Source organism: Syngnathoides biaculeatus, chromosome 19 (assembly GCF_019802595.1).
Source record: "Syngnathoides biaculeatus isolate LvHL_M chromosome 19, ASM1980259v1, whole genome shotgun sequence".
NCBI lineage: Eukaryota > Metazoa > Chordata > Actinopteri > Syngnathiformes > Syngnathidae > Syngnathoides > Syngnathoides biaculeatus.
This window is the reverse complement of record NC_084658.1, coordinates 7,741,739-7,754,909: the sequence shown is the minus strand read 5'-3', so window position 1 is coordinate 7,754,909 and position 13,171 is coordinate 7,741,739. Positions and strand designations below refer to the sequence as shown.

Here is a 13,171-nt window from a genome sequence, read left to right as displayed (position 1 = left end):
TATTTGATAGATAATTTAGAACTGCCTTCTTCCATCACACCCTCACACAAGTGAGGTTAAGCCCATCCCTTATCCAGCCATTTTCTGAGCTGCTTATCCTCACAAGGGTCGCGGGGGTTGCTGGAGCCTATCTCTCCTGTCAACGAGCAGGAGGTGAGGTACACCCTGAACTGGTTGTCAGCCAATTGCTGGGCACATGGAGACAGACAACAGTCCCACTCACAATCACACCTAGGGGCAATTTAGAGTGTCCAGTTAATGTTGTGTGTTTTTGGGAGGTGGGAGGAAACCGGAGACCCCGGAGGAAACCCATGCAGGCACGCGGAGAACATGCAAACTCCATACAGGCGGAGCCGAGATTTGAGCCCCATTCCTCAGATCCCTTATTTATGAAAAAAAAAAAAAAAAAAAAAAACTTTTATCTCCAAGACACACAGTTTTGGATCATATGCTTTAATAATTCAGGAAGAAACGCCTACCTCCCAGTGTGGAAACAACAACAATACACAGTCAAACCCTATATTTTATACAGTACAATCAAGTATTAATCTCGAGCGAGCATCTCTTCAAAGATGGCTCCCTTTAAATTCTACATAGCGACACACAGGAAAGAACACTTCAAACAGCTGAAGCTGAAGTGAATTGTTCTTTGTAAGTGAGACGGCTTGAGGACGACAGCTTCACATCCACGCGGTCTTTGCCTCTGCCGAGGGAGGCCATGGTCTGACTTCAGCTAGGCAACAGCTCAAAGGATTCGGGCGGACGTGAGGATGGCAAAGACACATCCAAGTTACAGAAGCTGTGGGCTGAATATGCTAACAGGAAGCTCCTAAAACTTTGTTTCAATTGTCTTTTTTTGGGGGGGTGGGTATTTTTTCAAATGAGTCAGATAAAGAACAGAACAATATCCGTCAAAAGGCTATTATGCTCATGTCAGGCCAGTCAGTAACTGGCAATAGTGCTGCTAATAAACACTACACTATCATGCACCCATTGCTTGTTCTTTTGAGAACTGCTTTTCAATACACTATATTACGATATATTTGGCGCTAATATTTGATGTACGGATTGTATCCTCTGCTTACTTTAGTGGTGTAAGTTAAAAGTGACAGGAAAGTGTTATTAAACTCAAGATCTTGGGCATGACACTGCTGCTGTGTTTGTTTGTGACATGTAATTAACAGTTAATACGCATCCACATCTTCTACTTGTACATAAACTTGGAGAAAAAATATTGGAGACCCAGCTCAAAAACACTGTTTGAATGTAACGAATGGGAAAGACAATTATGCTACAATTGCACATGAATATCTTTAGATCGAGACTATGATGCGGGTTTTTTTGCTTTGCTTTTTGAAAATTAAGAATGAACAATAACATGATAACATCTGATCAATGCAAAACTACCACAGTTTTTAACTACAAAATACAGAATTCACTCGTCTCACTTTGCTCGTGTTATTGAAACTATTTTTAGTCGTTCTTACCTTTTCTCCCTTTGAACCTTTCAACCCCCTCACACCATCAGCACCCTGTTGGACAGGAAATGCATTAATTGAAGCCATGCAGGCATGTATTTGACTCGTATTATTTTAACAATAGACTGAAGGAGCTTACTTTGACACCACGAGGACCAGGATAACCGATGGGACCTTGTGGACCCACTGGACCCTGGAAAGCAGAATAACAGAAGTATGTGTTGTCATATTAAGTTATTTGCTGATGTTACTTTAGATCAATGGTGCCATAGCAAACTAGTGTGTACTGAGAGACCATCCAAATTGCTGGGTGAAATTATGTAATTACGCATATTTTTTCTGAAATGTTATTATTGATCAAATAATTCAATTCCATACATGCCAGGCAGAACAATAACATTCTTCCATGAGATAGCGGAAGGAATGAAAAAAAAAATCACTGTAGGCACCTGTTGTCATTATTTCAGTATGTATATTTATTTATATATATTGTATATATATTTTTATATTTATTTGTGACTTTTTGTTTTGCAGTTTGTCATAAGATTTCTAATGTAATATGGATGACTTGACTTAATAAATGATTGGAACACTGATTTGAGATTAGTCGACTGCCAGGGATGTTCTCTTATTGTTATTTTACAAATGTAACGGCGTTCATGTTTATGTTAGTTCGTGTCTTGCCAAAGGATAATATTTTATTGAACTAGGAAAATATTAAAACAATATTGACCATTGTTAAAACATATAATCTATGTACTAGTCCTAAAGTAGAGGAAGAATCATACTACCTGGGATTATGTTACAAATACTGTGACTGTTTCTTCAAATTTCAATTTGGTTACAATTTGGCTGACTTAAAGCTGATTTTTTTTTTTTTTTATTCTAATGTAACTTTGTTCAGATCTTGGAATATCTTTTGTACATGCGAATAGAATCCGAAAAAAATCATGAACAAATCAAAGCAATGAGCCTCTCTGCAAATTTACACTTGAAATATGATCCCCCCCAAAATGTTTTATTGCATCATAACCATATATTTATTATACATTTATATATATTTACTGTATCTTGGTAAAAGTACAACAACAACAAAAAGTTTCCCTAAAGAGACCTACTTGAGCTCCTTTCTCTCCAGCTGGACCCTCCTTGCCAGGATGACCCTGTAAAAACATCATCAGACACAAATTAACATTTTAAAATATTCACATGACTCAGGCAGATGTTAAAAGTCTCTGAGGGTAAAAACAGGGTTTTTAATACAGCTTTATCAGGAGGAAAATTGTGCTGTTGTTACTTCTACATGTGACATTTAGTTCTTCATGCATTCCATGCTGCTCCATTCAAAGAGCAGAAAATCGAATTTGGAAAAACACAGGAAAATGTAACAATATAACTAATAGGAATATGCAGCCCAGGTAATGCCAGTAGAAATTGAGGTTGTATTTATTCAGGTATTTATTCATATTATCAAAAACATTTGATCAAATGAATAAAATATATTATATCAATGTACACATTTGTAACAATGGGGTTGATGATATTGAAGTCAGGGAGACCATCCATCAAATGGAAGTTGTCCTATGTGTTGCATGTTATGAAACACAAAACATGAAGTCCATAGTTGTTTTCTTTGCTATGCTGTCCAAAATAATCTAAATAGAATTGCAGTATTTTCACTGCCAAGATTTTGGGGGCTCCAGAGTATGTGCATGTAATATTGATATTCTGGACGCATGTACACTATACAGGTAACGAGAGCACGTACAGGGGGTCCATCTGCACCCGGAAGTCCAGGCAACCCCGACCTGCCCTGGGGTCCCTGCAGATTACAAAAACATACAACGATGAGGAGTTTGAATGACAATAAAATATGTTACCTGATAGGTTAAAAACATATTTCCCCTATAGAATTATGCACTTATAATTGAATAGAAGCAATTAAAAAAATAATTAGCCATACTTTTTCACCAGGTGGTCCAATGGGGCCTTGGGGACCGGGAAGACCCTATGAAGTGAATAAATACATAGAAATGAGCCTTGGTTTCTATGACAACAAACATAAAAGGAATGCAGAGAGGATGTCGGGGCTGTGACGAGTTGAGCCGGTGAAGGAATGTTAAGTTTGACTATGTGTGTTTAATAAGGGATAATCAGGGGACATACAGTATTCGCATTTAACATTCATTTAGGACTGCTTAACTGAAAATTCATGCATGCATTAATGTGCGCTGAGGCTTTTTTTTCCCAGTGCTATACAAGTACATGTGCAGGTGGTTGAGCTTTACCTGAGTTCCTGATACCCCCTGTTGGCCCGGTGGTCCTGGCTCTCCTTGTGGTCCCTAAAAAAATGAAGACTAACGGTCAAAACAAACACACCACAATGCCTGCATTCATTTAAAAAGTATCATTTGGATTATCCCCGTCAATATCATCAGGCAGGGAAATGTCGTCCAAACCTTCACCTGGTAGCATAGAATGTAAATATGAAAAGAACAAGAAAAATCACTCCTCAACTCTGCAGTCATCCAAACTTGTCAGTCTCTTTTATAGGGATCCTAACCAGCCCCCCTCAGGAGTCTCACCACAAAGTATATTTTAATAATTACTGCACTTATCTACAGCATAAATGTCTCAATATGATGACAAACCCCAAAATGCACCGAAAAGGTGGCTCCTAATGTATTTAATGGCTCTCAAGTGAATTTTTCTCCCTGTAGATGTTTATTTATGCCAAATGCCATAACAAATATAGTATACCATCTTGATCACATGGTAGAACGTTAACAAATGAGCACAGGGATGACCTCTGACCTGATTCCAAAGGAATGTGAACAGCCTAATGTGGACCGTACAGCGTTAGAGGAAGAGATAAACACAACTCCTGTCACAAATGAGGAAGCCTGAAGAACTACTGTAGCTACATAGAGACAAAATTGTGTTCCTTACCATGTTTCCTTTTGGACCTGGAGGCCCATCAACTCCAGCAACACCCTATTAGAGATACATAAGAAAAAAAGTGAGAAAAAATCCAGACCATTTACCAATATCATCATGTACTGTACAGTAAGGAACCTGATGGTACGTACAGGTGAGCCAGGGGGTCCTGGAGAACCACGGGGTCCCAGCAGACCTCTTGGACCCTGCAAGAAAATGAAAATTCACTTGCTATCAATGCTGAAAAAATAAATACATAAATAAAAAAAATGCTGATGGCTTTCACTTGATGAGAAAAGCATGTAACCCTGGTGGACACCTTTGGTAAAGCGTTATCATATTTTATTTGAATTAACATGTGCAACGGTGTTTAGGATAGGTAGAATATCTAATTATTAGTTTGACAATAAAAAAAGTTTACACTCTCGCCAGCCAACCCTCTAGGCCCGATCTCTCCATCCTCGCCCTGCGGGGAGAAATAGACACCTCAATTAGTTCTTGAACTGAAAAAAGAACAAACATTCTTGCTGGCACATGATTGGTGACATAAGCAGCTCAAAATACATTTTTGAATTAATAGAACAAAATGTTGGTTAACCATACATGGTTGAATATAATTACAGCCGCAGGTATTGAGTGGCGGGTTAGTGAGTTTCGTAAAAGGAGGAAGGTTAAACAACCCTGAAGGCAAACCCTTTGCAACACCAAAGTTTGGTGACTTAAAATATTTGTGCATGACTTCACTTCTGCATTATTATTTTTCTTTCTTTCCAGAAACTTGCTAAAAATGTGTATCACAAATTAAATGTACTCACTCTCTGTCCATCCTCTCCGGGAGATCCTGGGGGTCCCATTGGTCCTGGCTCACCCTGGCAATTAGAATCAAAATATTTTCCTTAACTGGTATGTATTTAATTTGCATTTTATATTGCAGAAATATGGTTTAACAATCTTAAATTGTTAACAAGTCATCCAAAATCTAAAATAAAATTACAGAGGAGTGGTTGACCAAGCATTTGGCAAGCATTTAACAGTTTGCAAATGGCAATTCAAATAGCTAAAACAAAAACAATATTTCAACATAACTTCATGCACGAGCATTTTCATAACATTGCAGGTTGTCACTCATCACACTGGAATTTCAGAATTTTTACTACTAATTAAAATAATGCACAGATTATGAGAACCTACTACATTGTAATATCAGTGACTAGAATACACTAACTCAAATGTAGTCTAGAAAATGATCACAGGGCAACATCGGCGATGGCCAATAATCTTTAAAATTTGTTTGAATAGATATATTATTCATATGAAGTTGATTCTACAAAAAGGAAAAAGAAATATAACTGCACGTACCCTATGTCCTTTTTCACCAGGCAGTCCGGGAAGTCCATCAAAGCCACGGTCACCCTGTTATATAAAAACACGTACACAGCAACATAATTATGATTAACATCTTTTGATTAAAACTTCGCAACTTATAAATATACTGTATTTGCTAATAGTGTTTGGTACCTTGCTGCCTGGCTCTCCAGGCATCCCGCGTGCACCGTCAGCTCCAGCCCGACCCTAGACATATTAGACGAGACCATCGCAACACGTTTGAGCAATGATTCTTGTTGTCGGAACACATAAATTAAGTTGCTCTGTCTAAACTTATATTAAACCAATCGCATTGTTTAAAAAAAAAAAATCAACTAATGCTTCTCATTTGCCCAACTAAATACAATTTTATAAGTGATTTGCCTGTAACTGGTTTATGTTAATTAGTAACCAATTAGGTCAAGCGTTTGACACAAATTGAGCAGCACGTCCGCCGTTTGCTTTCTGACTCAATCTGACATTTTCAGACAGATTAAACAGGCCGGCTATTGATCCGATAATTGGAGGCTGAACGGCCATTTTAGGCGCTTATCAAGGGATTGTTTGTTGGGTTGTAAAAAAAAAAAAAAAAATCCTCTTACTGTTTGAGCAGCACGTACAAACAACTCCACATATAACAAATACTGAATCCAACATGCACTATAGTGAGACTGGACCGGGGTCATTGAGTTCACTCACCCGCTTGCCAGCTTTTCCAGTTTGTCCTGGAGGCCCTTGGACGCCGCGGGGCCCCTGCAGAAAACCACTCAATGAGGAACTGGGTGTAACTTTCACTCACTATTTTTGATTTTTTAATACATTCCTCTCACCTGAGGACCGGGATCACCACCTTCACCTTTCAGTCCAGTAGAACCAGGTAGACCCTTGACAGGAGATAGGATAAATCACACAAGTTGCACTTTTATTTAACAAAGGCAGGGGTTGTTTAAGCATCGCCGAAAGGGGGCAGTGTTTAGCTACAATAAATCCCTCTGTATGGCCCCTGAGCAGATTGAAGCGCAGCTAACTTGAAAGGACTATTAGGAAGGACCCATGTCCTGAAAAGATTCACACACTGATTTGAAACTATTTTACTTCATTAAAGTGGATGTAATTACATCGTTATTGCATGCATGTTTTATATATAAACACCTTAAGACTTGAAAAACATTAGAAGTAACAAAATAAGGCTGCAAAACTAGGTTTTGCTCACTTTGTATGCTAAATATTCAAACTCGAATCCTCACACACTACAGCAAAATTTCAGCATGATTGATTTTAGCTGATTACACTTGGACTGAAGCCAGTGAAAGGCAGATTTCACAGAGGCCCCATCGGTGTGCTTTTTGCGGTCAATAATGAGTGGATCGTGTATCAACAAGTCCAACAGAGAGGAGGTGGAAGGTGGGTGGGGGGGGGGGTTGTTGGTGGCTGGGGTTTGACATAAGTACATTTCTTCGGCAGCTGGTAGCACCTAGATAGTAACAAGAAGGCGGTGTGCATGGCGTCAGCGGGCCACAAAGCACTGATGCAACGACCTTCACAAAGAAAGCATCTGATTTGAACTGTGCAACAATTCCAGTGATCCAATTCCAGTGATATGATGACACGATCACAAAATGCAATAACTTGCCTCATTCAAGTGCAATGGAAATGGTAACAGGTTTTCGTCTGAAGATAGTTTTTCTGGTTTTACTTTTTCTGGTTTTACTTTTTAGGAGGTTGATAAAGACAGGGATAATATACTGTAGGTAAAAAATGTTAATAGTTGAAATAAAAGTTACTCACCACAGGGCCCGATCTTCCCGTCAAGCCCATTGGCCCTGGGGGTCCTCTCATAGCCAGCTGCAACGTAAATAAGAAATTAATCACAATTCACTACATTATATTATTATTTAAATACCCACACAGAAGACAATCTGTATTTTGGACTACTTCTAGCACACTTTCAAAAACATCAGATATAACAGTTTCCCTTAGAAAATAATGTTTGGCCACTTTTTTTTTCCAATGTCAATTTGTAATCATCATATTCATGATCATGATAAGGCAGTTTAAACTTGTTTTCATCATCATCAGGACCATAAATCTAAAGTCCAATAAGTCCTCTGCACTTGCTACAAGATAAAGTTTCGGGGTTCTTTTCGTCAACACCTTAGTGACAAGATGCAATATCATGGGGATTTGATTCAAAAGATACATATTAAAAAAAAATACTGTTATTCTAATCAGTTTTTTAAACTTCAAGACCAACCCTAAATTTGTGTCAATTCATATTTTCACATACTCCTCTCATCTTTCCAACTCTTTTTTCTTTTTCTTTCTTTTTCACTTACTCTGGCTTGGGAAAGGATGGCCTGAGCTTGGGCTTCTTGGGCTGACACCACTGGACCCTTCTCACCGTCGCCGCCGAAGCGGAACTGTTACACACAAATATAGATGCACAAAGGCAATGAAAAGGTTCCTCGGTGCGTTACTAATTGTCGCTCATTATTTGGTGCGACAGAAATAACTCCGGTTTAAAAGTGTTCAATATTTGTCCGACTTACTGGCAGCATCAGCATAGTACCGGGGGGCCCGGGCAGGCCATCGGCACCAGGCAAACCCGCACGACCGGGAGGACCCTGAAGTGGAAGACGTGTAAAGAATAATCAATGATTAAATGTCAAACATCGAGAAAGGGATATCTATTAGCAGAATTGTGATGCTTTGAGTAAATGTGAGGCTTTTCTCTAATCGGTCAAATAGCTAAATTGCTTATTTAATTGCACTTGCACACATGGGCAGAGAAGTCCATGATAATGCTAATGTTATAAAGTTACAGGATGCATCCACGGAGCAAATTATTCAATATGCATAATTGATAACAAGAGCATAAACTCTATTCCCATTGATATAACTTACAAGTCTCATGCAGGCCCATGTGGACATCATGTTTAAATAAAAAAGGAGTAATGCATCAATAACCCAAAATAATAGAGGAGGCAAAATTATGTCGGGTGCTTTCACATAATGCCAAACACTCAAACTGCATTGATGTAAGCCAAAGGCTATTTTACACAGGATGGAGCAAACAAAAACTTTTCACAGTGGAACAATTTGAGTTGACGTGACAAAGACATTTTTTCGGGTATTGTGCAAACACAGCAGTTTTGACCTCCAGGTCACTTAACCGATTAAGCGATTAGTATGCATATGCACTGAAATCCTGTGCTAGATGTAATTAACTTTAACAGCTGCTGAGATCATAATTAACTTAAAACAACATGCAAGAAAGATACGCATTTGACACTTCACACCAACAATACGCAATTAGTTATTACACAGTTATTAGACAGTCACCAGCGTTAGCTTTTTGAGGTAGCCACTGTTTGACTTCTTTAGGAATTGCAGTATTTTGGTGGTCTCTTGTGTGTGCTCTCTAATTCTTTCAACAGTTTTTTTTTTACGAGCCTTACGTATTTATTTTCGTACCATAAGTGAACATGGTTGTAAGTATTTCTCGAATTAGCATTGTAACATACTGTACATTTTGAGGTAAAATGTCTTACCTAAATGGTAATTCATCTTCAATACATGAGTTTTTGTTTTCCAAATATGCAACATATAATTCATCCATCCATCAATCCATTTCCTCTATCGGTTATCCTCACTAGGGTAGTGGGCATGCTGTAGCCTATCCCAGCTGTCTTCGGGCAAGTTACATGCTAAAATGTTTGCCAGGCAATATCAGGATGGATAGAAACAAGCAACCATTTGCACTCACATTCACACCTAAAAAAATAAAATAAAAAAAAAAAAACTCACTCTGTCACCAGCATCTCCAGCAGCACCAGGCGGTCCTTGTAGGCCTGAGGGACCCGGTAGACCCTTTAAAAAAAATAGCAGACAAAAAGCATAGAGGGAAAATTCAGGTTTTGAAACTGTCCAATGGTTTCTTTTACTTTCAATCATAGATACTCACAGCTGGGCCAGGCGGTCCTGGTGGTCCTTCAATCAGCATGCCCTTTATAAAATAAACATTGGATCACACCACCAACAGAAAAAAGCAAAAACAGACCTACAGATTTACTGTACTTCGTAGTATTTTACACAGCAGAGAGAGTCAAATCTTTCCTGAAAGAAATGCTCTGCCATCGGAAACCTTGAGGAGCAAATTTTTGGGTCTTACAGGTTCGATCACAGCCGGCTCGCCCTTCTCTCCCTTTTGGCCGAAGGCTCCTCCGGCTCCAGCGACCTGTCGTAACAAAGACGGCAAGCAAAGAGGTGACACATTTTGCTCGTTCCATCAGGACTGTATACTGGCAGTGATGAACACACAGGAGGATTTAACAGTAACACACTGGAGTGAAATGACTAAACAGGCAAATGTTAGTTATCTGGCGCAAGAGTGGACGCCCGGCTCAAAGTGGAGCAATGTAGTTACTGTACTGGCACCGTGCAGGATGGCTAACGTCGGTCAACAAGAAACACATCTAATTTCAACGAGTTGTTGATGACATGCAAAACCCAAAGACAGAGAAAAATAAATGTGCATTTGCATTCTCATTTGTGCACAACATGATTCGGGTTGGGATATTGGTGGTGGTGTTTCAGTGTGCTTTGGAAGTGGAGAAGTGGAGGGTAGATAGGAATTAGAAAATGCTTATTTTGAAGTGTGGAGAGGGAGTCTAAAAATATCTGTCCAGTTGGTATACTGGACATACTACATGGAGAGATGTTAAGACAAAAAAGATTATTTGCAATGCGTCTGTCAGAGTCGACGAAGAGAAACATTCTGTTATGACAAACCCAAACAATGAGATGCACATGTCCATCTTAGAGATCAATCAAATCACCAGCAAACCATCAGCGTGGACCGAATCCACACGCACGCAACATGCCAATGATTCATTAATCATGCCAACTAGAAAAAATGTGCACTGTAAGAAAGAACGAGGATCCTTACGCGTGCACACATGCACACACCCCTCAGTCTCCAAAGTCAGGGTGTGGATACTTACGGTACTCTCAGTAACGTCCGTTTCTGCGGCCACCCCGGGCCCCAATTCCTCTTCCTCGGCAGTGGTAGGTTTAGAGGGGGCGGGGCCATACTCATCATATGCCCCATAGTCATACAACCTGTTGTCAACCTCTCCCAAGTCATACTCCTTCAGGTCATCGTAATCCTTCAAGTCATACGCTTCCAGACCAGCGTCCACGTTTTCCACTGTTTCTGGGACAACGGTGGGCTCCGTAGCCCCAGGAGGGGCTTCAGTGACATAATCACCGACAACATCCACCTCCACAGCCTTGGGTTGTTACAAAAGCGAAGAAGAAAGGAAGCAATAGCCAGCAGAGTGTTAGTTGCGCAAACTGTTTACCTATTTTTTTCAGTTATCAAAGCATGTTTCTGCAAATATATCGGTATCACACCAATGGTAACACCATGAGCATTCAAAATAGTTTTATTGGGTTTTCTACATGATTATTGGCAACAGCCCAATGTTTAGATGTCAGATGCCAAAATACCACAGAATACAAAAGGTGTTATCATTGTAGTTTTAAATACAGTCAAAAAGGTGTTAATATAAACAGTACATTTTGTGACAGACTATTCCAGCCTTCTTCTCCTCCTCATCATAACGTACAATTTACTGAGACCAAAACCAAAAAAAAGGCTGAAATATCTATCATAATGGTCATTTTTGCAAGTGCAGTCATTCAGGATTTTCGCCAAATTCACAAATTTAGATGTGATTGGTAAACCACACTCCCTTGGCACAATCATTTCTGTCATTCCAACTTGAAGAGTCAATTTCAGAGAGCATCAAGAAGAATGTGATTAGACAGGTTTAGCTGGCACTAATCCATGTAGCCGAATGATAGATTTACAAGCGCCTGCATAATCACATCCACGGCATCATACGCTGCGGTAGGCAAAGCAAGTTCATAGCAGGCTGTGGGGAAGCTTTGGTTTCATCAGAACACTTAAAACCAAACTTCTTCATTGATGGGAAATACAGCATATGCTGTTCAATAATACTATGCCCAATCAGTCACTATCTTCATTTTTTACATGGGCAATAAAAAGCAACAAATTCATTTAGACTTAAAAGAAATCAGTTCCATTTGACTTTTAGTGACGTAATTTTTTTGTGGTTGTTTGAGGTAAATACTGTATATGTATTCCACTGTGTTGAATTCTATTAGCAAGGGAGCCTACAGTCTGCGTTTCAAATTAAGATTTTAACAACAACCAACGAAAGATAAGTTAGAGTTGGTTAAAATCTTTAGACTTCAAGCTTCAAGATTTGTTTTTTGTCTTTTTCCAGAATGCAGTGTATCCCAAGAAGCTGTTTGTCTAATGCAGGGCACAACCCAAAAGACACACCAATTTCATTGAAGTTGATGTGTCGTTACACACCTGATACCATACCACACTTGGGAAAAATCCTCCTGGACAAAATTTCCCCTTATCTATTTTTTTCAAAAAATTGACATAAAATGAGAATGAACATTAAAAATTACCTCACTGGGTCCATGCGTGGCAAAGGGGGACTGACTCTGAGAATCATCTACAGTTCCGTAGTCAATGCCTGTATTGTAATCTCCTACATTGTTTAGCTGAGTCATGGTGGAAAAAAAAAAGGAAGAAGAATAAAGCAAGGGTTACCACAAAGGAATGAACCAGGGGTTATTTGCTGTGGGGGTCCTCCCAAGCTGACTACGGACTCGGCTACTTCTACACGGAAGAGGTTAGGGAGCTCATGAGCTACCATCACAGATTTTCTCTTCAAAATCTTGATGGGTTTTGTTTCTTTTCTCATCTTGATCGTTTACCCTAAAACTGCCCCGGGGTCGTGCCGGCGCTGTGGCTTGGTAGCCCGGCATCTGTCGCTTCTTCTTAGCGGCAATCTTTTTAGCTGGCGATTTTTTGGCACCCAAGAATTTTAAGGGCTTGGCCTTAGTTTTACTGAGGGACTTTCGGGTCCTCTTCTTTTTCATGGAGACACTACGTTTGGTTCTCTGGAAGATGGGGGGGGGCGGCGAGAAAAACAAAACACCAAGACAAACATTGAAGAGTGGAAATGATTTCAAGGCACAATCTATGAATGGTGTCCAGTCTTTTGCCACCCAAATACTGTATTACAGCCCAATTACAACCGATCATTTTCTTGAATGTTTAAACCACATGCAACACAAAAATAACTTGGGCTGCAATTAGAAGAACATGGACTATAATACAGAGGAAAGATGCTACGTAACAATCACAGACTGTGCCTTTCATGAAACACACAGAATCCTCGTTGGGACATATTTGCGATTTTGGGACGGATGCACAATTTCAATATTTGCTTTTCAGCAGCTCTTTAGAGGTGTTGCAGCGCAATAAAAGAGCCGGGTTGGTT

The 13,171-nt window shown here is 39.5% G+C and overlaps 1 protein-coding gene across 1 annotated transcript in view; it reads right to left on the bottom strand.

Moving 5' to 3' along the window:
- col11a1a (collagen, type XI, alpha 1a) overlaps positions 1–13,171 on the bottom strand; it is a 54,219-nt gene that overhangs the window by 18,948 nt on the left and 22,100 nt on the right. Inside the window, exons 7-28 of the mRNA XM_061805629.1 lie at positions 12,291–12,386; positions 10,784–11,071; positions 9,952–10,017; positions 9,745–9,786; positions 9,588–9,650; positions 8,330–8,404; positions 8,117–8,200; positions 7,569–7,625; positions 6,611–6,664; positions 6,480–6,533; positions 5,934–5,987; positions 5,775–5,828; positions 5,231–5,284; positions 4,837–4,881; positions 4,568–4,621; positions 4,428–4,472; positions 3,767–3,820; positions 3,442–3,486; positions 3,247–3,300; positions 2,597–2,641; positions 1,618–1,671; positions 1,488–1,532 (exon numbers count right to left, since the gene is read on the bottom strand). Coding sequence (XP_061661613.1) covers positions 1,488–1,532; positions 1,618–1,671; positions 2,597–2,641; positions 3,247–3,300; positions 3,442–3,486; positions 3,767–3,820; positions 4,428–4,472; positions 4,568–4,621; positions 4,837–4,881; positions 5,231–5,284; positions 5,775–5,828; positions 5,934–5,987; positions 6,480–6,533; positions 6,611–6,664; positions 7,569–7,625; positions 8,117–8,200; positions 8,330–8,404; positions 9,588–9,650; positions 9,745–9,786; positions 9,952–10,017; positions 10,784–11,071; positions 12,291–12,386 — 1,482 coding nt within the window. The remainder of the gene's footprint in view (positions 1–1,487; positions 1,533–1,617; positions 1,672–2,596; positions 2,642–3,246; positions 3,301–3,441; positions 3,487–3,766; positions 3,821–4,427; positions 4,473–4,567; positions 4,622–4,836; positions 4,882–5,230; positions 5,285–5,774; positions 5,829–5,933; positions 5,988–6,479; positions 6,534–6,610; positions 6,665–7,568; positions 7,626–8,116; positions 8,201–8,329; positions 8,405–9,587; positions 9,651–9,744; positions 9,787–9,951; positions 10,018–10,783; positions 11,072–12,290; positions 12,387–13,171) is intronic.